This window comes from Dreissena polymorpha, chromosome 1, assembly GCF_020536995.1.
Source record: "Dreissena polymorpha isolate Duluth1 chromosome 1, UMN_Dpol_1.0, whole genome shotgun sequence".
NCBI lineage: Eukaryota > Metazoa > Mollusca > Bivalvia > Myida > Dreissenidae > Dreissena > Dreissena polymorpha.
In genome coordinates this window covers 63775431-63802584 of record NC_068355.1, presented here as the reverse complement: position 1 = coordinate 63802584, position 27154 = coordinate 63775431, and the positions used below count along the sequence as shown (strand labels likewise).

The window sequence follows — 27154 nt, the reverse complement described above, 5'->3', positions numbered from 1 at the left end:
AATCACAATATTGACATCGTTCCCCGGCCCAAGTTGAAAACATTTCCCATTATTAGATCTACCCCTGCAACTTTATTTAGGACTTTGACTTTAATATCATACTTGTTCATGTGTTTAAGAACAAAAAGGTCAGAGACATGACTCTTTTTCTAAAAAAAACCTGAAGTCTGTAGGTCAGTTATAGACATTGAAATGAACAGTTTTTATTTTTTCCCCAAATATGTCTCTTTCGCGCTCGATTTTCCCCTTTTACCCAGCGTCCAGCGTCTTCCCCTTTTTCTAAAAAAAACCCCTGCTATATAAACAGTACGCTGAAGTTTCTTTAGCTAGGTCCGTATTGTCTGCAAATCTGGGCCGTATGGTCCGCAAACCTGGGCCGTATGTTCCGCAAATCTGGGCCGTATTGTCCATGGTCCGTTTACCATTTTCAATATTTAACCAGATGTTTAGGCAAACTTTCCGAAATGCTACATAATCCGAAAAATAGAACACAATGTAACTAATCAATAAAGGATAACCAACCTTTGTATGGCATATAACTAATGTAATCTGAATCATCACTGATTTCAAATCGAATGTTTAATAAGGCGACATTCATTTCGTAACGGAAAAATAGCTCACATTGACGTAATTTCTTTCAACTTTCTTTCTCATTTTGTATTGATTGATTTCGAAAAAATTTGACGAAAACCTGTTTACATATTAATGACTGCAAGTTTAAATGTTTGCGTGTATACGAGTTTATAATTTAATACATAAAATAATTATATGTCAAAAGTATGTTAATATTACCGTATATGGGACTTATACACAACTTATTTGAAAAACATACATAAAATATAATTTCGTTAAAATTAGGTTAAAACCTACTAATGTTGTTGTTGTTTTTTACTACACCGCATACTGTCTGCCTGACTGACAAATCGTTTATTTCATTTTGAAGAAAGTTCGAGATTTTAGTATGACAGTGAAATCAGACAATGCCGTACTGAACGGTATTTATAATTCAGACATAGCTTATGTTTTGCACCCGTTGACAATTCGTCATTTAGCAAGGGAATGGTTAAAAGAAGACACCCCAAATTTTGATTATGGTGGTTTTGTTGTTGGTGAAAAAGAAGAAACTGCTGTGCTGTTAATTAAATCTGAAGGTGTTTTAGCAGGAAAACCTTTCTTTGAAGCCATTTTCAAGGAGCTTGATTGCATGGTACATTGGGAAGATATACAGGAGGGATCATTTATTAAACCGATAAAAGCAGTGGCAACTGTTTCAGGAAAAGTGAGACAGATTTTACTTGCGGAACGAGTTGCCTTAAATATCATAACACGCGCAAGTGGAATAGCAACAGCTGCAAAACGCTTGCGGACAATTGTTGAAGATCTTGGATGGAAAGGAGAAGTAGCTGGTACACGTAAAACCACTCCAGGTTTTCGAATGGTTGAAAAGTATGCTCTGCTAGTTGGAGGCGTTTCAACACATCGCCATGACCTGTCGTCTATGATTATGCTGAAGGATAACCATATATGGACTGCTGGCAGCATAACAAAGGTATATCTTATAGAATGATACAACTTTATGATGGGCTGGGGGCGGCATATTCCCAAGTGTCTGCGTGTCGTTATACATGTCCTTACATTTGTCCTTACAATTACAAATTCCTGTGGTGTAGTGGATATGGTGCCCACCTAGCAATCAGGAGGTTCTGTAGGTGTGTTTTTAAGATCTCCCCTAAAGACACTAAGTACTGGTTTTACCCAGGCCCAAGACTCATTGAATAGTGACTTTTGTTAAGATGTTTCTGAGATCCTTTAACCCTTTAACCCTTGAACCCTTTTTGATTATCAAAATTTGGATAATTACATGTATTGTCAAGATTAATGAGAACATATGCAATGAGTCACTCAGTTTCAAGGTCACATTACAGGGCTTTTCATCAGGAAATTGGGAAGAGGCCCTAGCCTTTCAAATTGGGAATTTCATGCACGATAACTGCTCATTTTGGGAAGGCCGTGTTTTTAAAAGTTTTTGAAACAGTGTCTTTTTTATTGTGCAGACGTATTAAAAGACACATTGTGGTGCATTCTTAATCATATTAGAGCTCATTGCTTTCAATTTGGAAGATGCCCGATATGTCTATGTGAAAAAAATATATAAAAAATTTACAATTTGGGAAATTCCTCTATCAATTTTGGGAAAAAATGACCTTATTTTCAATTGGGAAGGGTCCGAATTTCGGCCCCTGTTATATAAGGGTGAAAAGTCCTGCATTAAAAGTAAATAATAGAAGCCTCTATTTTTGTGTCTACTCAAAATCGTCTTTCCCCAAGGTACGATTTAAATTAGTTAGTTATTTAGAAGATGGCCAAAGGGTATAAATCCATCATGTATGCTCAAAGTCAAGGTCAAAAGAATCAGAGGGGCAGATATAGCTGTCTGTAGAAAGCCATGTACACTGTACTTCGGTTTTCTACCTACTTAGTAAAGCAAATGTAAATATCAATATACAATACAAAAATTCATGTTTATTTTAAATGAAAATATCCAAATTATATAAATACCTGATTTATTAAAGATTGTTTTTTATGGGACTTTGTATCAGTTTATGCATTTTTAGCTCAGCTGTTTTCGGAGAAAACCCGAGGTATTGTCATAGCCAGCTCGTTGTCCGCCATAGGCGTCATGCTAAAACCTTAACATTGGCTCTTAAATCAAAGTGCTTCCACATACACCTTTGAAACTTCAATTGAAGATGCACCTTGATGAGTTCTACACGCCACACCAAATTTTGGATCACTACGTCAAAGGTCAGGTCACTGTGACCTAAAAAAAAAAAATTCTGACAAGCTTTTGCAGTCGAGCGTTGGGCACCCGTTATGGGGTGCTCTTGTTCAAAGTTCATCACTCATCTTCATCTCATCTTCGCCTGTGGTCCCATCTGGGACATAGGCCACCAACCAGCTTCCTCCAGGCGTCTTGGTTCTGAGCGACTCTCCAGCTGCTCCCATGTTTGGCCCATCTGCTTAGCATCTGCATCCAGGTCATGGCGCCAGGAGTTTCTAGGCCCCCTTGTTTCCTTTTCCCTTGAGGGTTCCATGTGAGAGATTGCCTTGTTGTATTGGATGCAGGCTTGCTAAGGTGTGTGGCCCATCCACCGCAACAAACATCTCTAAAGGATGTCTTCTTCAACTGGCGGCTGCTTTGTTTTTCTCCATAATACTTCGTTGGAGATCTTGTCTGGCCAGGGGATCTTGAGGATCTTCTTTAGGAAGGTGTTGATGAAGACCTGTATTTTCTTTATGGTGGTGACAGTGGTTCTCCAGGTCTCAGCTCCGTAGAGGAGTTGTGGCTTCTCGATGCTATTGACGAGCCTAATCATGGTGGTGATGCCAATATCGCTGGATCCCCAGATGTTCTTTAGCTGATGCAAGGCTGCTCATGCTTTACTGATGCAGGTTTTGACATCTGCATTTGTTCCTCTCTGATTGTCCTGAATGCTTCCAAGATAAGTGAAGCTGTATACCTCCTCCAGCGCCTAGCGTTGGACTGTGATGGGTGTGTTGTTGGATGCGTTGGTCCTGAACACCTTGCTATTCCCACTGTTGATGGTGAGGCCTAGTCTAGCTTAGTTGTCTGCTAACATGTGTGTCTTTTCATGCATTTGTTGTTGGGTGTGGGAGAGAAGAGCCCAATCATTGGCAAAGTCAAGGTCTTCCAAATGTTTCCAGAGTGTCCACTGAATTTCATTCCGCTTCTGCTCCGTCAATGTCTTTCGAGAGTAAGCAGCCTAGCCTTACTTCAAAGACGTCCGTGAGTTGTCTGCTTTCCTGGCATTCCGTAGTGTCTCAGAATTTTCCAGAGGGACTCCCGGTCAACGCTGTGGAACGCCTTTTTAGTAGTCAATGAAGTTGACATACAACGGCAAATTCCATTCCAGGGATTGTTCCAGAATGATACACAGGGTTGTGCTGATCCATGCACGATTTCTCCTTTCAAAAACCTGCTTGTTGGTCACGGAGATGTGGGTTTACTGTGTCTTTCATTTGGTTCAGCAAGATGCCATTAAACCCATTTCCTGGGATGGACAACAGTGTGATTCCTCGGTAGATTGAGCATAAACTGAGGTCGCCTTTCTTGAGAAGCTTGATGAGGTAACCCTCTATCCACTCTGTTGGTATATCTTTTTCTTCCCATATCTTCCTGAAGAGCGGGTGTAGTAGCTTCACACTGGTCTCCACGTCAGCCTTAAGCGCTTCTGCGAGTATGCTGTCAGGTCCGGCAGATTTGCAGTTTTTAGGAGAAAATCCGAGGTATTGTCATAGCCAGCTTGTCGTCAGACGTCCACGGTCTGACGTCCGCGTTGTGCTAAAACCTTAACATTTTGTTAAGGTTTTGAACATTGGCTCTAAAATCAAATTGCTTCCACCTACAACTTTGAAACTTAATATGAAGATGCACCATGATGAGTTCTACACGCCACACCCATTTTTGGGTCACTAGGTCAAAGGTCAAGGTCATTGTGACCTTTAAAAAAAAAATTCTGACAAGCTTTCATTTATTCAAAACTGCACCCGTAGCCGAGCGTGGCACCCGTTATGCGGTGCTCTTGTTCAGTTGCTTGATTGCGCTGCTGATCTCTTCCTTTGTGGGAGTGCAGCACTTCATCGGCTGATCCCTTGTTGCTGTCAGAATCTCCTATGGGTTTGCAGGAGCTGGCCTGTTGAGTAGCACCTGCATGTTCTCAATCCACCTCTTCTTCTGCCCTTCGTCATCTGTTATTACTCCTCCATTTTTGTCTCCTACTGGTCTCTCTGGCTTGGCAAACTTTCCTGCTAATCTCTTGGTGATTGAGTACAGATCTTTAGTTCTGTTCTGATAGGTTGCCTCTTCTGTTGCAAGTGTCTGTAGGTAGTTCCGCTCGTCTGCCCTAATACTTTCCTTGACGCTCCCATTTGGTTCGGTGTACTCTTTTTGTGCTTTCAATTTTGGGGCTCTTGTTCTGCTGTTGTTGACACATGCCTTCTTTTCTCGGCCTTTCATAATTTTCTGAAGTGTTTCTGCTTATATCCACTCCTTGTGGGGAGCCCAGTACTTATTGGCATGTTGAAGTCACCGCTTCTTTCATGTTGTACTACTTCTGCTCTATCGTCTCTTCTTCAAGCAGCTCCTCTAGGACCTGGAACTTGTTGGAGAGAGTGACCTTGAACTCTTTTTGCTTCCAGTTGTCTTTCGGTGTGGCAGTGATGTAACCTTGGCATTGTCTGGGCCCCCTTGTCCAACTCTTCTTCAGCTTTAGTTACAATCGGGCAACAAGGAGATGATGGTCCGAAGCCATATCTGCTCCTTGCTTGACACATTTATCCTGAAGAGAGAGACGAAACTTCCTTGTGATGCACAGGTTATAATCTGGTTCTCGATTGACAGGTCTGGTGACACCCAAGTTGCCTTGTGTATCCTTCTGTGATGGAACATACTTCCTCCTATGACCAGGTTACTTGTGGTGCACAGGTCGGCAAATCTCTCCCCGTTGTCGTTCATCTTGCCTAACACTTGCTTCCCCATGATCTTCTCATATCCTCGGTTGTCACTGTCGATCTTGGCGGTTGATGTCACTCATTAGAATGATGATGTATCTCTTTGGTCTGTCTTGTATGATGGTTGACAGTCTATTGTAAAAGTTGTCCTTCTCATCCACCTTACTGCTGTTCGTTGGGGCGTTGTCTACGTTAATCCTCCTATTCTTTGTAAAGAAATAGGCGGTCAGGATCTGTGGTCTGTGTTCCTCCCACCCGATGAGTGCTCTCTGTGTTGACTTGGAAAGCATAAGGGCTACTCCCTGGGTGTGTGCTGCATTGTCCTGCTCATGCCCAGAGAAAAACAGTTACTCACTGGAAGTCAGGCGCTTCTGCCCAGAGCCAGTCCATCTTGATTCACTGATCCCTAGGATTGTGAGGTTGAACTTCCATATATTTGCATCCACTTTTGCTGTCTTCCTGGTCTCGTACATGGTCGGACATTCTATGTACCAATGGTGGTTGTGGTCCTGGTGGAGATGATGGTCTTTGGCCTGATGGCTTCCAGTTGACAATTTAGTCTGGCTTTCACCGTCCGGCGTCATACATCCTCCAGTTGGAGATCTACCTTCTCCCAGGTCCATGATGTATGTTGTTATTCTGTTTGGCGTTTCTGTAGCAATAAGGTTGCAACAGGGAAGGGTAGCTAGCCATACGCCCAACCCTCCTCTTTTTTCAGCGCAGGCTTGGGACCGTCCTTGGCGGAGTTCATCACTAAAGGCTTGAAATTGAAAAATGTAAATATCAGAACCAAAAAGCTTGGGTATGGAACAAGAATAGAATTTAAAAGAGAGCAAAAAGCATCTATTTTGGGCTCCAATCATTGACGTATTTTTAAAAAGCTACCTCCTTAACCAGGCAGCTATCCCATCTGGGGTTTTTTGTAAAGCATTTTATAATTAATATAAGCAGTCCGCATATTGTCTTAAAATAAAATTTAAAAAATCTTTCAATAAGTCAAAAGTTTCCTATTTAAAGGGGCCATTTCACAGATTTTGGCATGTTTTGAAGTTTGTCATTAAATGCTTTATATTGATAAATGTAAACATTGGATCTAAAAAGCTCCAAGAAAAAAATTAGGAATACAATTAAAAAAAAGAAGAAAAGGTAACCCTCAGCAGGGCTAGAACTACTGACCCATGGAGTCCTGTAGTAAAAAGTCTCCCACTTTGACCACTCGGCCTTCCTTTCTCATACATGAGAGATGTATTTTATACTTTGTATAAGCAATCCTTGTAGTTTCACAAAATATAATGAGAACAACAGAACTGTCTTAATTATTCAATCGTTTCACGTTGCAACACTTCTTAATTTTCAGCTTTTAAAATCGTCAAAAGATGCATATAATGGCTATTTTAGAGCATGGTAAATGATAATAAAGTATTACTGTTGCCTCACAAACATCATAACTAAAACGAAAATTTGCGAATCTGGAACAACTTTTTTCAATTTTGTCAATTTACTAAAACGTGAAAAAGCCCCTTTAAAACACTTTTGTAAATATCTAATTATTATTACTTATTGTCAAAATTTTATTGTAAGTATGAGTCTAGTCTACATCATAAGTGTTTCTTAGCTCCCTGATGTACAGTGTTCTTCAACTCTATAAACCTATGACAAAACAATGTTCATTTCTACAATCTATAAAACATGTTCATTTAATGTTTTGATCAGACTTTATATTGGATTTGTGTGAATGCAAGGACAGCTTAGCAAGGCCTTTGGAATTCATCTCATAGATTAAATATAATCAAACTACTTGTTGGAGATCACGATCAATAGTTATGAATATATTACAGAACACTCAATTAGATCTCTATAGATGCAGAAAATTGATTTGAATATACATTGTAAAACTGTGTACATGTGACCATTTAACATTGTTGTTTGCTTTTTCTTGCATTAAAAAGGAAAGAAAATCATTTCTAAAAATCTAAGTATGTTGAGTTAATAGTAGGTTGATTTTGAATACTGTGTCCAGTGAGGCATAAACGCATCCATATTAAGTTTTATTTTAACGGTGAAATTGCTTTATTGAGTCATTCTAAAATATAGGCAGTATTGTTTTATGCATTTTGTTCTTCACAACATTAATGGTATAAAGCCATTTAGAATAATAAGTTTCATGTGTTTGTAAAGGGTTTTATTTACATATTTGTTAGAAAATTATTTATGCCCCCCTTCGAAGAAGAGGGGGGATATTGTTTTGTACATGTCTGTCTGTCTGTCTGTTTGTCTGTTTGTCTGTCTGTCTGTCTGTCTGTCTGTCTGTCTGTCTGTCTGTCTGTCTGTCTGTCTGTCTGTCTGTCTGTCTGTCTGTCTGTCTGTCTGTCTGTCTGTCTGTCTGTCTGTTTGTCTGTATGTATGTCTGTATGTATGTCTAACTGTATGTCCGTCCACCAGATGGTTTTCGAATGATAACTCAAGAACGCTTAGTCCTAGGATCATGAAACATTATAGGTAGAATGATCATGACTTGCAGATGAACCCTATTGTTTTTGAGGTCACTAGGTCAAAGGTCAAGGTCACTGTGACTTGAAATGGTAAAATGGTTTTGGATGATAGCTCAAGAACGCATACGCGGCCAACAGGGCAAACTCTATACAATATAACTGAAGCAACTGGTCTGTAATCCTAAATATATAATTATCAGTCCAATGAAACATCATCATTTGAGTAAAATCAAGTGGATCAGTAAAAAAAAATTATCAGAATATGAGACTTTTTTGTATATTTTGTATATTTAATATTGTGGTAATGTCACAGGGTCCAGTAAAAAAAAAAAATTGTTTATGTAAGAAAAAGGAGTCACAGTGACTCGAAATAGTACAATGGTTTCCCGATGATAACTTACATTAGGTTAAAGGTCAAGGTCACAGTGACAAAAAACGTATTCACACAATTGCTGCCACTACAACTGACAGCCCATATGGGGGGCATGCATGTTTTACAAACAGCCCTTGTTGTTATTTATTTTCACTTCCATTAAACATACACAGTACGTTTTTATGCCCCAGGTAGGGTGGCATATAGCATTTGAACTGTGTGTCCCTCCGTCCGTCTGTCAGTCCGTCCGAAATCTTTAACATTGGCCATAACTTTTGCAATATTGAAGATAGCAACTTGATATTTGGAATGCATGTGTATCTCATAGAGCTGCACATTTTGAGTGGTGAAAGGTCAAGGTCAACCTTCAAGGTAAAAAATAACAAGAAATATCTTTAAAAAGATATACAGCGTTGATGTTGTAATGTTTGCGACCAGGGAAAGGAGATGGAATGAAGCGGCCATGTATTTTAATGAAGGTTGTGAGTGATAATAAGATAATAATTTTTAATGTATTAACAAATAAAAATGAAGAACAAGAAGAGGTGAAATTGTATGTTTTATTGTCCATAAGTATTGTAATGACTAGGTTTTCATAATTGAACAAGTAATACATAAGTTTCAATAGGAAAAGAAAACATATTCGCCACTGAAAAACTATGAGCATAATGTTGGAATGAAATAAAAGATAATGTGTTATAATGTGTACAGATGTTAGTAGATGTAAACATAAAAGACTCAATACTGCAAGCATCATAGTGATATGAATTTTTTTCAGAACTTTATTATATATAAAAAATGAACAAATCAAAGTACAAAGAAACATATTTACACTAATAAACGCAAATATGGATTATAATAAATCAAAACAGATATATTTCCAACACCTATATATTTCCTTAGTATCGTAGCTACCGCCCCAAACCCCCGCTTTGTCGATAGTGGTAAACAACTGCGTACTGGTAAAATGCAATTTAGCCTGTTTTTGTAGTGTTTAGTGTGGCCGCTACGGCATGTAAACAATAGATTCTTTTAATTGTACAGACATGTGATTAATGCTATACTGCTTCGTAAACTAAGGAGAAATGTTTCGATGTAATGTTTAGAGGATGTTTTGTATCATGACAGTTTTTAATTAATTGTAATTTACATGTAATTTACAATATATTCATATTTCATTTTCAGTTCAAATAATATGCATCCAATATTTTAGTCTGGGAACCAGACTACCAATGTTAACGGTGATTTTTATGCTCCCCCCAAAATTTTGGGGGGAGCATATAGTCGCCGCTTCGTCTGACCGTCCGTCTGTGTGTCCGTCCGTGCACAATTTTTGTCCGGGCTATTTCTCAGCAACTAATGACCGGAATTCAATGAAACTTTATGGGAAGCTTCACTACCAAGACGAGATGTGCATATTATCAGCTGGTTCTGGTCGGATGATTTTTCACAGAGTTATGGCCCTTTGAAATTTTCCATTAATTGTACATATAGTGCAATTCTTGTCTGGGCTATTTCTCAGCAACTAATAACCGGAATTCAATGAAACTTTATGGGAATCTTCACTACCAAGAGGAGATGTGCATATTATCATCAGGTTCTGGTCGGATGATTTTTCACAGAGTTATGGCCCTTTGAAATTTTCCATTAACTGTACATATAGTGCAATTCTTGTCCGGGCTATTTCCAGCAACTTATGACCGGAATTCAATGAAACTTTATGGGAAGCTTCACTACCAAGAGGAGATGTGCATATTATCAGCGGGTTCTAGTCCGATGATTTTTCACAGAGTTATTGCCCTTTGAAATTTTCCATTAACTGTACATGTAGTGCAATTCTTGTCTGGGCTATTTCTCAGCAACTAATGACCGGAATTCAATGAAACTTTATGGGAAGCTTCACTTAACCAAGAGGAGATGTGCATATTATCAGCAGGTTCTGGTCGGATGATTTTTCATAGAGTTATGGCCCTTTGAAATTTTATATAAAAAAAATATTGTCCCCCCCAACTACTGTACCGTCCAGACGTTTCCTTTTATCTGAATATATAGTGCAATATTGTGACAAAAAAAAACTTTGGGGAGCATCACCCGTCTCCGACGGACGGGTTTCTTGTTGTATTATTAGCCAATGAACGAATCGTGTTTATTCTTTTCGGATCTATCATGAATGAAGGTCATCTAAGGTCAAAAGTGACGTTAAACAGCTACGCCGAAAAAAATACAATCCAAGGGAAATAATAAGCTTTAAAAGGGATATAATTTCTAAACCTGCCAAATGATATATTGAAATTTTATTTCAAACCGGTGCAATAGTGGGCATTGTGTTTCGTTCCGCGAGACCCTCGCTTTCCTTCTCTTAAGCTGTAATCAGCAACAACGACGAAGGTAGGGGAAAAGCACACAGACAACATACTTCCACGCAGGATCGGAAGACGCAGTAAGTGCGCACATGGGCAAATTTACCCAGAGTGCAACCCCTATAGGTGTAAATATTGTTGTAATTAAATGTGATTAGTTAACATTTTTCCCATGTGCACAAGACTTAAACATGTTGGGTAGAGCGTGTCGGCTGGGCCAGAGGGCGCGCCTGAAGAGATATCTCTCCCCCGTGCACTCTGGCTCCGTTGACATGACATCCGTGCACTCTGGCCCCGTTGACATGACATACCCAACATGACAAAAATAAAAAGAGAATGGTGACGGTATTTGTTGTTGTTGTTTCCCCTACTGTAGCGTAGGTGATGTTTTCTTGTAGTGTAGTGTAAGTTTTTTCCTTGCATGCCTGTGCCTTGTTACGTTTGACGTTGAATTGTAAACCTTGTATTGCTAACCTGCACGTATTACCCTTGTCACTATGAGGGTCAGATCGAATTAGAGGGATGGTCAGCATTTACATCCCAGATCTATTCCCTCCTGAACAAAATGTACTAATACATATAATTACCATCTGTGTAACCACTAGCAATATAAACAGGAAGAAGAACGTGCGCTCTCTCTCTCTCTCAAAAACAAATAAAGGCGCGTGAAAATTGTCTCCCAAAGAAAGAAAGTGTAGAACCAGATATTGTCCTCCCTGTACCCCCAACAACCAACCAGTCATCTCGGTCCAACCACACAAACGCAGCCCCTTTTCTACTTTATTAAACTTCAAAACTATTCTGACCCTTGCAACATCATTAAACACCTGACAATATCCAACAGCACAACAGAGAGAGACCATGTGAATTTACACCAAGACACAGGGCAATAGAGTAATATCTGTACTAATCTATGTTTATGTACTAACAAGTCCTCCGCGAGGGACGTTAAACGGGGGTGCAGTGTATCGGTGCTGTACACCGGGCACTTAAAAGAACCAGGGGCGCCTCTGGAATCGGGGCGCCCTCTGTATCCCGCTCGAACCCCCACTAACACCTCTTGGGGCGGAGAGCACAAAAACCACACACAAACTATAAGGAATTAACATTAATGCCAATAAGGATAATGATAATCTAGAGATAACAGGAATACTGCAAAACCATTTTGATAAAAGGCAAACCACTACATAATCCATTAAAAAAAAAAAAAAAAAAAAAAAAAAAGCATCTAGTCACATTAAGGTCTCATTGGCCATCGTGCTATGATGTATTATATGACCTTATTTTCTCCCCTGAAGGGTCACAGGGGCAGGTCGATACATCTGTAGTCGAGAAGACGCTGGACGACCTGTAAATAAATCTCAAATACACCTACGGGCATTGTGTTTCTGACAAACACATCTCTTGTTATTATATAAAAAGAGACAAAGGAGAGGGGTTATATTGTTTTAAACTGCCCTACAGTAGGTAAGATTTCCACATGATATCTAGATGTTTTGATTTAGTATCATTTTAGTTGGTATGCTGGTTATATTGGAAGAGGGAAAGAGGCCTATTGATTTTAAAAGACAACAGGTTGAAGGTCAAGGCCATGTATCACACAGGCTTGTATTATGAAAGCCATTTCCACATAATGTTTAACGGCTTTTACCTAAGATCATATTTACAAACAAGGAATATCTTAAAAAAAGATTTTCTGCAATTATCCTGACTTTGAAATAAAGGAAGAAAATGTACGTTTTTTTACGTAAGTAATTAAATTAAAAACAAAGGTTTAAGTATGGCTAGCTAATTCTATGTCAATTCAGATGTAACCTTCATATTTTTGGTATGCATATGTATATGGTCAAGGCCTTTACATACCCACACAAATTTTTACCCCTTTTACCTTGACCTTGAACTAAGGGTCCGCATTTAGGTTTCAAAATCTGCGTTTAGGTTTTGAAAAATGCTCATAACTTCTTTCAAAGCGTTTTTCGGGGGCATATGTCATCCTATGGAGACAGCTCTTGATGCTACATTGTACTAAATTGAATTAAGAATTTGTATAATGACATACTTACCGTAATAACTGTAAGTTTTCGGACACTTTCTTTTTAGCCAAAATAATTATTTTTCATGACTATATTTTCCGACATTCGAGATTTCGTTTATAATTAATTACTCCAAATTTTCGGAGGGTATATTTTATAGCGCTAGTTTACTAGATTTCTGCCCTGTTTTCACTTATCTGGAACCCTTTGATCATGGAGTTTTACAACCGGATTAAGGTTATTAAACCTGGAATCAAATACCCTGAGGGCAATTAACCATAATAATTGTGTTATTAGGTAGATTACCATACCCGGTATATACCGGTTATAAACAATGGTTTCACCCAACAGCATTTGGAATGATATCATATTCAGGAAGCAGTATGGTTGTTTTTTATACCATTTCAGGTAAGAGATTGCAAATATAAAAAATAAGCAAATAAAGGAGAGTGCAACATAATGAAAGTATTTCACATTTATTTATTGGTTTTATTGCATTATAATATTTGACAAACAAACATAACATAATTATATGTCTTTAAATTTTTGGACACTCATACTTTTTGAATATTTTTTGTACTTTAATTTTCGGACACGAAACTAATTATTTGTAATGGTCCGAAAACCTATAGAGTAATTACAGTAATCTGTTGATACAGTGACTTCATAAATTTTATCAATTACAATCAATTACGTTTTCTTTGTGGTGAGACAGTGTTTTTCATATACATTCATTATATCACAACTTGTATGCCATGCTATATCAGCATATCTCAAGTTAAGGTCATGTTCTCTAAACAAACTATTCTCATAAATCTAATTCAATAGCATCCTTCCACCATGCCTACAAGCAAATGGCATCCTGCAGTCTGGTCATGGGCTGAGCTTTTCTTTATGAAAAAAAGCATGCAAGGTTTCGTGGTATCTCCTGAGCATCTTCCTCAGTATGCATATCCTGACAAGACTGCAAGGATGCACAGGCTGGACTGGAGCTACACTGGCAGCATAATGCATAAGAACCGTTTAGGCATGATGTGGGTCTTTTAAAGCCTTTTTGCATCTTGTAAAGGGAACATCAGACCACAATTTTTTTGGATTGAAAATTGAAGAAATACTGTGTGATTTAAAGCAAACTGGTCAATTTTGGTAGCCTATTCTCGACTGACACATCACGCATATGTGTGGTTAGATAATTAACCCTTTGCATGCTGGGAAATTTGTCGTCTGCTAAAATGTCGTCTGCAGAATTTCTAAAATTAGCATTTTCTTCTATTTTTTTCAAAGAATACTATCAGAATAGCAAACAGTTTGGATCCTGATGAGACGCCACGTTCTGTGGCGTCTCATCTGGATCCAAACAGTTTGCAAAGGCCTTTAAAATTCGGTTCCCGCACTGAAAGGGGTTAAATGATTACCCTTCTATCATGAATACTGTACTGTTTTGGTTGATTTGTCTCACAATATGGCATTAAACAATAATAATACGTTTCCATTCATTTCCTTCCTTAAAGTTCGTGTTATTTGATATAAAGCAATTCTGTGCATTTTTTCGGCGTAAGCTGCATAAACCAGCTTTTCACCTTAGCCTAACCTTTGTAAGTGTCCAATAAAATTCCAATAAAATTTCCCGCGGCTAGGTACGAATGAATACACTTCATTTATTCCATTGGCTGATTTGAGTATACCACCAGAACATTGGAAACATATCCGTGTCTTTGTAACACTGTTTTACTGTATGAAACAATTTTATCTCGAATGAAAAGGCTTAATAGATAGAACAGTTTTACACTCAATTCTCGACATCAATACAGTTTGTGCGTACACCTTTTATTTTCAGAGTATTACCAGCGCAAGAGCATTTATACTTAAAAGGCTATGTTCTCATATTTAGTACTTACTTCCTTATTCCTGTCAACATGTTAACATGTAAAAGTATAAAGAGCAATGGAAGCGAGGCCTCACTTTAAAGCATTGCATTTCAACCCGCGAGGTATATCGGGTCAATTCGCGGACATTCAGAGTTTATATACAGGTCATCACCGGAGTTGGCGGCCAGTAAAATAATCGTTATATAATAAAGACGCTATCCGTGAACTAGGTGACCTGGAATTTTCTTTAGACCAGAAATATGTTACATGAAGATATTCAGCAATATAATTATGGTATGTAAATAATAGATTCTTAATGTGTTTTCAACAATACAATGATAAATATTATTGTTGATAAATTTAACAATAATTATTCGTCCATATTGCTTAATGTACTAACGTGATATTATGAGCATGTAACAGTTTATAGGTGTCTATCGCAACCGTTGATTATTTTTGATGTTTCTACTTCATATACACTTATATTAATTAATGCAGCATCATCATACTAAAACAATATACCAGAAAGAGAAAAATAATGCATTTGAATATCAACCGTACTTTCGTTTGACAACTGATCATGCGTTTACGAGTTGAACCTAAATTTAGTTTTAGTGCAGATTTGTTCATACGACATAAAGACACAAAATTGTTTTACGGATCATTTCAGCTTACAGGACTGGGTGGGTCACGTAAGAATATCGAATAAAAAATATATTTTTATAAACAACTGGTAGCAAGGTGAGTTGCAGATAATTAATCAGTAACCACATTTTAACTAACTATTTTGACCTGTTAATTCTTTTCAGCTCAATTCAACAGTGCAAAATGCCCATAATATCACTTTAAGCATTAGCACGATGATAATTGATACTGTTAATAATCGAATCAAATAGCAATGCCCGACAAACCACTAAAACAGGTTTGTTCGAAGAACGCGCCTATAAATACGGATACTTCTCGTGTGGCCGGTTGACTCATATGTTTAAATTTCACTTCCATTCTTCTTTTGGTTTTCTGTTTTGTATCTATAGGTTTATGACCAGCAATATGTTATAATGTAAAATAAGCCGCGAAAACTCCCCGTAACATCCCGTACTGCGTGTGATGCAGCTAAGAACTGCACAGAAAAAGACATTCGCTATCCTTGATCTCATTCATTAAACTATTTACGCCGTATATCTTTTTAAAAGATATTTCTTGTTTATAGTACATTCCGTTTTCCCCTAGAGATTTAATGACCCAAATGAAAAGCTGGGTTAAAAAGCTACTCCGAAAATGCTTAGGAGAGGAAGTTCCCTATTGATTTTGAGATGAAGAGATTATTAAGAACATAATCAGAGAGGAATGCAGTATTTAAAGAATCTCTGAACCAGGGGCAGGATCAACGGGGTTCACATTCGGTTTACACACTGGCTGGACAGAATGTCAACACTTCATTTTTGCAAATATCTCAAGATTTGAAGATTTGAAATAGATTTACAAAAATCTGAAGTGCATTATAAAAAAACAGTTTGTCTTGCAGTCTGTGCCGATATCTTAAGTCCATTAATGCGCATGAAAAAGATGCCAACATTTCAAGTTTTTTGAAGCAAGAGAGTGTAAATGAATGCAGTACACATTAAATTTTTGGCTAAGAACACAGGCTTTTTAAATTCTAAAGTAATTCTAACGTATTTTACATTGCCATAAGCAGCATGAAAAAATGTCTTTTATGCACCAGTTGAAATTCTTAAGGAAAATGTTTTAAAGTTTTTTTTTAAAAAGCACCACTTAGCGGTGTGTTTACATCCATTAACGTTTAATTGTGAACCCCACAAAGTCACGTGATCCTGCACCTTGTTAAGAATTACACCAACTGACTACCTGGCTGCATATCAATTGCATAACTGTACATGTTTGACATAACAAATATCTCTTAATTTTGGTATATGGTATATTGTATCAGGTTCTTTTGCTTCTTTATTGCGCTGTAAGTTTTGTTTTTGAATTGGTAACAAAATGTTTTGGAAAAAAGTCAGTATGCCAGTTTTTGTTAAGTGCCCTTCAAAAGTGTTTGCTTCTTTAGCGTCTCTTTACTTCACACAAAAATATTGAAGGCAAGATCAAAGCTTTAAGTGGGTGTCAATTAAAGCGTCATTAGTCTAGATGATTAGGTTTTATTCAGGTATTTACAAATGAAAAGCTTCATTTCTCATGAAAGAAGACATTAATTTCAAATTCATTTTGGCATGCTGAGCGTCATATAATCTGAATATTAAATTGTTTTTCTGTCCAATTCTTCAAAGCACATATTTTTATGCCCCCAAAGGAGGGCATATAGTGATCGGACTGTCCATCCGTCTGTCTGTCCGTCACACTTTGCGTTTAGGTTTCGAAAAATGCTCATAACTTCTATGTCGCTTCAGATAGCAATTTCATATTTGGCATGCATGTGTATATGGACAAGGCCTTTCCATACGCACACAAATTTTGACCCCTGTGAACTTGACCTTGAACTTAGGGTCCCCGTTTAGGTTTCGAAATCTGCGTTTAGGTTTCGAAAAAAGCTTATAACTTCTATCAAGCTTTTATAGGGGGCATAAGTCATCCTCAGGGGACAGCTCTTGTTTGAGAATATATTGAGAATAACATAAAAACGTTTTTTGGCTATAGACTTTGATTTTACCAGTAAAATGTTATTTAAATAATAAAATAAAAATAAAGTTTAAGGCAAATGCAGTTATGCACTTTTCAAGAAAAAACAAACTCTGTCATGTTCTGACACTATACACATTTTCAGTAATAAATATCTCCTGTACTGGTTAATTTAAAATCACAAAATTCACAAAATTCATTCCCGGCTAGATATTTTTGTTTAAGCTTAAACTGATTTTTAGCTCGGCTGTTTTTGGAGAAAACCCTAGGTATTGTCATAGCCAGCTCGTCGTCCGCCGTCAGGCGTCCGCCCGCGTCGTGCTAAAACCTTTACATTGGCTCTAAAATCAAAGTGCTTCCACCTAGAACTTTGACTTTATATGTAGATGCACCTTGATGAGTTCTACACGCCACACCCATTTTGGGGTCACTAGGTCAAAGGTCAAGGTCACTGTGACCTCTTTAAAAAAAATAATTCTGACAAGCTTTCATAATTGAAAACTGCACCCGCTGCCGAGTGTTGGCACCCGTTATGCGGTGATCTTGTTTTAAAAAATTATTTAAAACAAAACGCATTAGTTTCAGACTAAACCAGATACTTTATAATTAAAAAAAGTTTGCCTCTACCTGAAATCTTTCTGATGAGTTTCGCTTATAAATATTTCCGGACCAATTTAAGTTAAAAGTACAAACTTTATTTTGGCTATAGCTTTTTGCATTTCCTTTAAAAATGAGACTTAAATAAGAAATACTAATAACGTAATAATAAATGTTTAGAAAAACAAAGATATGTACTATTCAATTAAAAAGTCTGCATCGTTCTTGAATCTTGTAAATTGTGTGTGTGTAAAATAAAATTGTGTACCTCAGCAAAAAATCTTTCAAAGTTTTGCTAAATAATATCTTCGGGACTATTTAACGCTAAAAAATCACAAAGTTTACTTCAGACTTTAGATGCTGATATAATCTTTAAAACAAGAGCACCGCATAACGGGTGCCACTTAGAAAATTGAAAATTTGGTTAAGTTTTGTGTTTAGGTCCACTTTTTCCCTAAAGTATCAAAGCCATTGCTTTCATACTTGCAACACTTACTAACTATCATAAAGGGACTGTGCAGGCAAAGTTATGTAACTCTGACTGGCATTTTGACAGAATTATGTGCCCTTTTTATACTTAGAAAATGGAAAATTTGGTTAAGTTTTGTGTTTAGGTCCACTTTTTTCCTAAAGTATCAAAGCTATTGCTTTCATACTTGCAACACTTACTAACTATCATAAGGGGACTGTGCAGGCAACGCTATGTAACTCTGACTGGCATTTGGACGGAATTATGTGCCCTTTTTATACTTAAAAAATTGAAAATTTGGTTAAGTTTTGTGTTTAGGTCCACTTTATTCCTTAAGTATCAAAGCTTTTGCTTTCATACTTGCAACACTTACTTACTATCATAAGGGGACTGTGCAGGCAAAGTTATGTAACTCTAACTGGCATTTTGACGGAATTATGGGCCCTTTATACTTAGAAAATTGAAAATTTGGTTAAGTTTTGTGTTTGGTCCACTTTACCCCTAAAGTATCATAGATATTGCTTTCATTCTTGGGACACTCGCAAACTATCATAAGGGGACTGTAAAGGACAAGTTGCATAACTCTGGTTGTCATTTTTACAAAAGTATGGCTTTGAATATATGGTTAAATTTTGTGTTTAGATCCACTTTACTTCTAAAGTATCAAGGCTATTGATTTCAAACTTCAAATACTTTCATGCTATCATGAGGGTACTATACCTGACAAGTTGAATTTTACCTTGACCTCTGAATGACCTTGACTCTCAAGGTCAAATTATAAAATTTTGCTAAAATTGTCATAACTTCTTTATTTATGATTAGATTTGATTGATACTTTGACAAAACAACTCTTACCTGACATACCACAATAGACTCAACCCAAAACATCCCCCAAGCCCCCCCCCCCAAAAAAAAAAGGTTTTTTTTTTAAAGATCATCTAATAAATGACCACCACACCCTAACGCTATGACCCCCCCCCCCCCCAACCCACCCCCCAATTTTTGTGTATAAACATGGTGAAAAAACACAAATATTTGTTTGTATTATTTTATTTCTGAAATACTGTCCAACCATCCCACCAAAGAACCCCCCCCAAAAAAAATAATTGCATTTTGTTTGCATTTTTAGAAGAAAATGTAATAAATGACAACACCACCACACTATACACCCCCCCACCCCCTCCACTCCACCCCTCCTTTCTTTGTGATTGAAATTGAGATAGGTCCCTTCACCTTTAAATAGAAAAATAGATGAGCGGTCTGCACCCACAAGGCGGTGCTCTTGTTATGAGTATATTTCTTCACTATCGAAATATATTGTATGTTAATATTTGATTTGAACACAGTTTTCTTTCAACAAATTTAACTCACACTTTCATAGCCGCGTCATGCGAAAATGGGTCTTATGCGTTTAGGCCAGCGTTTCTTAAATCCAACATGTGCATTTGCGCAGTCAGGTCAGAGGTGATGCTGTTCGCTATAACATCTGTCAATATGTTATGTTCTCATTATGTATCTCCTGACCAGACTGAGAGATGCGCAGGCTGAGTGGGCTATATATATATGATAGGCGCATATGGAATAAGACCCACTTTCGCATGACGAGAGTCATTAAAGTCTCATTGTGAATTGTAAATGGCACATTTTAGCACAATGCTTTTCGATACAAAATTGATTTCAAAATAGCAAACTTGTAAATTAGGGCAGCCTATCCAGGCGTTCAGGAAAGATTTCCAGACGCGCTGACCGAGTACGGCAAACAGTGTGGTTGGATAATTAAACGATTTTCCTCTTATCGTGGCACTATACTATTTTGGTAATGATTGTTTCATCTTGAAAGCAAATCTGAAATTCTGCGAGATAGATTTTAATGCGTAATTGTAACTGGGCCACAATTTGTTCTGTGTGAACATACAGAGAGTAGTCCGGTATTCCTTATACTACTGAACAGTGCTACATCCTTTGCGCTGAGCACAGACACAATGATGTAGTCAAAGTTCAGAGGTTTTATCTCGAATTAGCCTATGAAATATTCGAAAATATTCATGCGCGTCTGCTGGCGTTATGTAAATGTCATTAAGATGAAAAGCTGAGTAAAACAGCTATGCCGAAAAAGCGCATTAGTGCTCTATACCTATGTTTACGTCAGAGTTGTTGACACGGTGTGAACTGCTAGGGTTACAAGTAATGCATAAACAACAATGTACATGTCAACAGGGCTGTCTTGATGACTACCTAATTTGTGAGTAAAAAGTATTGCTCGCCAATTTTTTATGTCATAGTAGTGGGGGACATATTGTTTTTGCCCTGTCTGTTGGTCTGTTGGTTGGTTGGTCTGTTGGTTTGCGCCAACTTTAACATTTGCAATAACTTTTGCAATATTGAAGATAGCAACTTGATATTTGGCATGCATATGTATCTCATAGAGCTGCACATTTTGAGTGGTGAAAGGTCAAGGTCAAGGTAATCCTTCAAGGTCAAAGGTCAAATATATGGGTCAAAATCGCTCATTTAATGTACACTTTTGCAATATTTCAATATTCAAGATAGCAACTTGATATTTGGCATGCTCATGGAGCTGCAAATTTTGAGTGGTGAAAGGTCAAGGTCATCCTTCAAGGTCAAAGGTCAAATATATGGGTCAAAATCGTTCATTTAATGTACACTTGCAATATTTCAATATTCAAGATAGCAACTTGATATTTGGCATGCATGTGTATCTCATGGAGCTGCACATTTTGAGTGGTGAAAGGTCAAGGTTAAGGTTATCCTTCAAGGTCAGTGGTTAAATATATGTGGCCAAAATCGCTCATTTGATGAGTACTTTTGCAATATTGAAGATAGCAACTTGATATTTGGCATGCATGTGTATCTCATGGAGCTGCACATTTTGAGTGGTGAAAGGTCAAGGTCATCCTTTAAGGTCAAATATATGGGTCAAAATTGCTCATGTAATGTCACTTCTGCAATATTGAAGCTAGCAATTTTATATTAGACTATGTGTATCTCATGGAGCTGCACGTTTTGAGTGGTGAAGGGTCAAGGTCAAGGTCATCCTCCAAGGTCAAACGTCATATACGGGGACATAGTGTTTCACAAACCCATCTTGTTTTTATGATTTATTTTCATCAATGATCTTATTGTATATTTTGAATTTGTATATGGTGTCAAAAATCAAAAGTTTTGTACAGGGAACTTTCTTCGTGAAATTATATTCTTAGTGAGATAGGTATTCAATATTCCAACAGTATTCATTTAATATGATGTTGATTGCAAATTGTCTTTACTTCAGTTCTCACTACCATTTACATCATACTTTGTATGCTTTCAGAACGTCCAAAAAGGGCCATGTTGTTGTTATTTTGTCTAAGTTATCTCTATGAAATAAATGGGATGATTAAAAGTGCACACAAAGCTCGACCCAGGCGTTATGACACACTCTTTATAAATTTGAATGGCGTGTGTTCATTTCAAACTTGCGATTAATTTTGAAAAATGAATTGCGTCTTAAATTATGCAATAGCGAACAACTTCAGTGCCTTCAGCGCTTTGATAGATTCTGGGATTGTCTACATTGTATATGTATCAATAATGCTCATTTCAATGTTTCAGGCAGTGAAGGATGCCAAGGTGGTGGGTGGGTTTTCCCTGAAGGTGGAGGTTGAGTGCCGTAGTCTGGAGGACGCTCGTGAAGCTGCCAGCGCTGGCTCAGATGTCGTCATGCTCGATAACTTCAGCCCTGACGTAAGTTGTCTTGTTAAGAGTCACAGTGCTTTATTGTTATGGGTGTGTTATATACCATGTGATTATTGTCCCCTACCGGTTTCACCGGAGGGGATTTATGGTTTGCACTCCGTCTGTCAGTCAGTCAGTCTGTCAGTCTGTCTGTCACACTTTTCTGGATCCTGCGATAACTTGAAAAGTTCTTGATATTTTTTCATGAAATTCGAAATATTGATAGATGGCAATATGGACATTATGCATGTCATTTCATTTTGTTCCTACGTCAAAAATTCTGGTTGCTATGGCAACAACAACAACCAAAAAAAAAAATCTGACAATGGTGGAAATTTCTGACAATGGTGGAGCCGGTAGGGGACATATATTGCTTAGCAATAGTCTTATTAGTCATAAGATAATCATTAATGAGGAGTCACCTGCAGGGGTTCTGAAATATTTTAAGAGTCTACTTGTCCACGGACAAGTTGGACCCACAAATTCACTTGTCCGTACCAAAGAAGTACTTGTCCGTACTTTTAAGATAGATAAAAGAAAAGGTCATTACTAATTTAGCAAATAATACAAGCATACACTTTTGTTAACTTCTATTTTAAATTATAAACATAGTTAACTAGAAAATTCACGTGAACAAAAAATACAAGCAAGATGTGCATATAATAAGATCACGCTTAAGTCACACATGATACCATCTCGGATATTTAATAATCTCAACATGACTAGACAATTCACTTGAAATAAAATAATAATCGTTAATTATAAGTTTATAATTATCCGCTAATAAAGGAAACTCTTTACAAAGTTTACATTTACACACATCGGCAACGTTTTCAAGCCAAGGAAAATCAATTAGCCAAGATTCAACAAATTCTCGTTTCCGTTTGGCGTTGTATGTTTATCATATTCATACTTGGCTTTTCTCTTCTTTTCCGATGCCGAACTGATTTTATCATTGGTCTGATTAGCATCATGGCTTGACGTTGAAGTGGTTTTATTATATAAAAATCGAATGCAGGTCGTTAGAACATGTATGCGGCCATTTGCAATGTACAAAAAGTGTTATCTAATGCGTGATTGGCTGTTGCTATACACATGTGTGCTAGTTTCTCTATTAAAATTGTTTTCTTATGCGTGATTGGCTGTTGCTATATATACTCGTGGACTGGTTTACTACATTAAATAATTATTATCAGAAAATAACCTACCTCCAGTTGAAAAAGTGTGCCAGTCCGCAGATTAGTCATAAGCTATTTATATAAACTTTCGTTTTTGATTTTCGGAAAATAGAGTAGTTTCGTACTCGAAAAAAAATTACCACGGAAATTTTGCTTGTCCCCTGACAAGTCAGCTTTCAAAAACTGCTTGTCTGGAAGGGGAAATTGACGACTCGGACAGCATATTTCAGAACCCCTGACCTGGGAGCATTCTTATGATCTTTCCCAATGTCCAGTCTATAAGGCACCAAAGGCAGGTTCTTGGAAGGCAACAAACGTAGGAGTGTGTCTGAAAGCCTAATAATTTAAATGGTCTTTAGCTAAAATAAATTAATAGCACTAATATAGTTTTAGTCTTGCATGTATTTTCTGATTCGCTTAGATTGAACATGGTTTTTATACGCCCGTATAAAATACGGGACGTATTATGTGAAACCCCTTGGCGGGCGGGCGGGCGGCGGGCGGGCGGCGGGCGGAAGGCATCACTTTGTCCGGACTCTAATTCAAATTGTATTCATCCGATCTTCACCAAACTTGGTCAGCAGTTGCATCTAGTTGATATCTAGGCCAAGTTCGAATATGGGTCATGCCGGGTCAAAAACTAGGTCATAGGGTCAATAAGTGCATTTTCAAAGGGGCCACTTTGTCCGGACTCTATTTCAAATTGTATTCATCGGATCTTCACCAAACTTGGTCAGCAGTTGCATCTAGTTGATATATAGGCCAAGTTCGAATATGGGTCATGCCGGGTCAAAAACTAGGTCATAGGGTCAATTAGTGCATTTTCAACGGCGCCACTTTGTCCGGACTCTAATTCAAATTGTATTCATCCGATCTTCACCAAACTTGGTCAGTAGTTGCATCTAGTTGATATCTAGGTCAAGTCCGAATATGGGTCATGCTGGGTCAAAAACTAGGTCAAAGGGTCAATTAGTGCATTTTACTTTGTCCGGACTCTAATTCAAATTGTATAAATCTTATCTTCACCAAACTTGGTCAGTAGTTGCATCTAGTTGATATCTAGGCCAAGTTCGAATATGGGTCATGCCAGGTAAAAAACTAGGTCATAGGGTCAATTAGTCCATTTTCAACAGCGCCACTTTGTCCGGACTCTTATTCAAATTGTATTCATCCGATCTTTACCAAACTTGGTCAGTAGTTGCATCTAGTTGATATCTAGGTCAAGTTCGAATATGGGTCATGTCGGGTCAAGGACTAGGTCATAGGGTCAATTAGTGCATTTTCAACGGCGCCACTTTGTCCGGACTCTAATTCAAATTGTATTCATCCGAAACTTTTAAACAACTTTTTATCCTGCGTCAAAGTGGTATGGGGGTATAAGTCACATTCAGTGACAAAGCTCTAGTTCAAGTTGAATTCACCAAACTTGGTCAGAGGTAGTATATAGATTATATATCAGTCAGGTCTGATTGGAGACATGCAACCGATTAACACATGCAATATTTTTATGCAATATTTTTATCCAGTTTTATTTTGCGATATTTTCATCGGGTTTATTTTTTTCGCGATTTTTGAAATTTTTTTTTGCTTATTTCCAAAACAAATACATCAATCATCAGTGTATCATCTCCAATGGCACACGAATCGGGCGTATATTGCTCCGTCATGCGGCGCTCTTGTTATATATAAATACAAATATATACATATATATAAACTTCAGTTTGACTTATATCAGTCTATTAAATATGTGTATTTTGTCACCTTTAGGCCTTGTCAAAGACAGCTGCAGCTCTGAAGGCAGAGTTCCCTCATTTGATCATTGAGGCCAGTGGGGGCGTGACAGAGCACAATATTGCGCAATTCTGTGATCCAAATGTGGATGTGATATCACTGAGTAGACTAACACAAGGATATGATGTGGTGGACTTTTCCTTGAAAATCAGGAAAGAAGGAATTGATCCTCGGAATTTACCTGTGAATATAACTACTTCCTAGTCTGTTATAAATACTTGCGATATACAATACAAAGACAATTAGTTATGTGTATTTTTTTTAGGGCAATATTACTGTCTCTTGTTGAAAAGCAAATAGTTATATTTTTTTATTTTTATACTTTTTTTTTTAAGATTTACATAAATAAATATATGTATATAAAAGTAGATTTATAAGTTAAGTATGTTAAGCTTTTGCTGGTGTATTAATTGTCCCCTACCGGTTTCACCGGAGGGGACTTATGGTTTGCGCTCTGTGCGTCTGTCAGTCTGTCTGTCACACTTTTCTGGATCCTGCGATAACTTTAAAAGTTCTTAATATTTTTTCATGAAACTTCAAACATGGATAGATGGCAATAAGGACATTATGCACATCATTTCATTTTGTTCCTACGTGAAAAGTTCTGGTTGCTATGGCAACAAATTAAAAAAAATTATATATAATTATTTCTGACAATGATGGAGCCGGTAGGGGACAAATATTGCTTGGCAATAGTCTTGTTAAACTTTGTCTGTTCACATTACAACTTATTATTTAACATGACTGACTGGACAGTTCACTCTTAAGATCGGTCTCTTAACATGGAACATGTTCCTATTTCACATTCAATTTGGTCAATTCAGTTGCCTGATTTCAATGGCAAGAAGGTTAAACACACACATTTTTCCTGAGGCTTGAAACAATTCAAATTGATAAATTGTCTACTGTAATGCTACTTATTGGCTGTGAAGGTTAAGACACTTTTTTATAATTGGCTTGAACAATTTTAATAAAAACGTGTCAAATTAAGTATCAATCATGCAATATCTATGTGCATTTTTACCAAAAATATCTCATTTCATTTAATTTTATTTTAACTACTGTTGTATGAAACAAATGTTTGTTACACATGTATGCAATATTGATATCAGTGAGTGCATTGACTTGTTTGTGTCAATTGAATCAATTTATTTGTTAATGATTTTCTTTAAAATGTATTTTATTGTACAAGTTTGACACATTTTATATAATAAAAAATGAATGAATTAATGTTGTGTGTTTCCAGTATAGTTTTTCTGTAAAACACATTTTTTCTTGTTTGCTTAGAATGAACATGTACAATACTGTTGCACATTGATTTTGATTAAGAGCAATTTGTGTGTTGTTTTCAACCTGTACTTTATGTTGTTCAGTAGAACTAAAAGTTCTGAAAATACATGATCGGCAATATCCTGCGTGGTTTCATTAAAACATACAAATTAAGTGTGAATAGCCTCTGTGCATTACTTTTGCCTTTGTCTTTCAGTGCCTTAAGAAGTATCTGTTTCTGCCTGTTCAACATGAGAGATTGTTTACTTCAGATCCCAAAAATATTCTTATTAATGGATTTAGCTTTAATTGCACTTATTTGTAATAAATGGAATGATTATATTTGCAGACCTATTCATTTTATGACCATAAACAAGAAACATAGACCTGCAGTTTATTGATATTTTTAGACAACAACAGGAACCCTTTACCACTTAGATACGTAATTTGACGCATTTGTAGTCCCACATAAAGTTAAATTCAATTAAATACCTTTCTTACTAAATTCAAGTTTTAAAGACTTAATTTCCAACCCTTAGATACTGATGAGCAGCAGACAGCATAAAACCTGACCAGACTGCGAGTTACTAACAGGCTGTTCTGGTTTTATGCTGGTTACAAAAGCCATTTTCATGTTGCTTCTTATTGTGGGGGGGGGAGGGTTAAATAAATCAAGAGATGTTTTTGGTTTCAAAGTTTAACATGGCATGGCTTATCTCTTTTATCAGTCTGTAAATGGTTGATATTGTGATTTCCAAACTCCTTTTTAAACATCTCTAGAGTCTGGTCCATTCTCTTATCTCTACTTGGTTTAAATGCT

General features: G+C 37.1%; 2 protein-coding genes across 6 annotated transcripts in view; one reads left to right on the top strand and one right to left on the bottom strand.

Moving 5' to 3' along the window:
* The window catches only part of LOC127832274 (BRCA1-associated protein-like), a 42809-nt gene extending 42129 nt beyond the window's left edge, over positions 1-680 (bottom strand). For 4 of the 5 annotated variants that reach the window (XM_052357664.1, XM_052357683.1, XM_052357674.1 and 1 more), the window contains exon 1: positions 523-679. In XM_052357664.1, coding sequence (XP_052213624.1) covers positions 523-598 — 76 coding nt within the window. In that variant the 5' untranslated portion in view covers positions 599-679. Of the gene's footprint in view, positions 1-522 lie in introns of all 5 variants that reach the window. The other variant, XM_052357701.1, reaches the window with a different exon arrangement.
* A 187-nt stretch (positions 681-867) lies between these two features.
* Positions 868-26676, top strand: LOC127832258 (nicotinate-nucleotide pyrophosphorylase [carboxylating]-like). The gene is made up of 3 exons (XM_052357620.1): positions 868-1549; positions 21974-22105; positions 25042-26676. Exons 1-3 carry the CDS (start codon positions 962-964, stop codon positions 25267-25269), a joined length of 948 nt encoding a protein of 315 aa, XP_052213580.1. The 5' UTR covers positions 868-961; the 3' UTR covers positions 25270-26676.
* Positions 26677-27154: the final 478 nt, after the last annotated feature.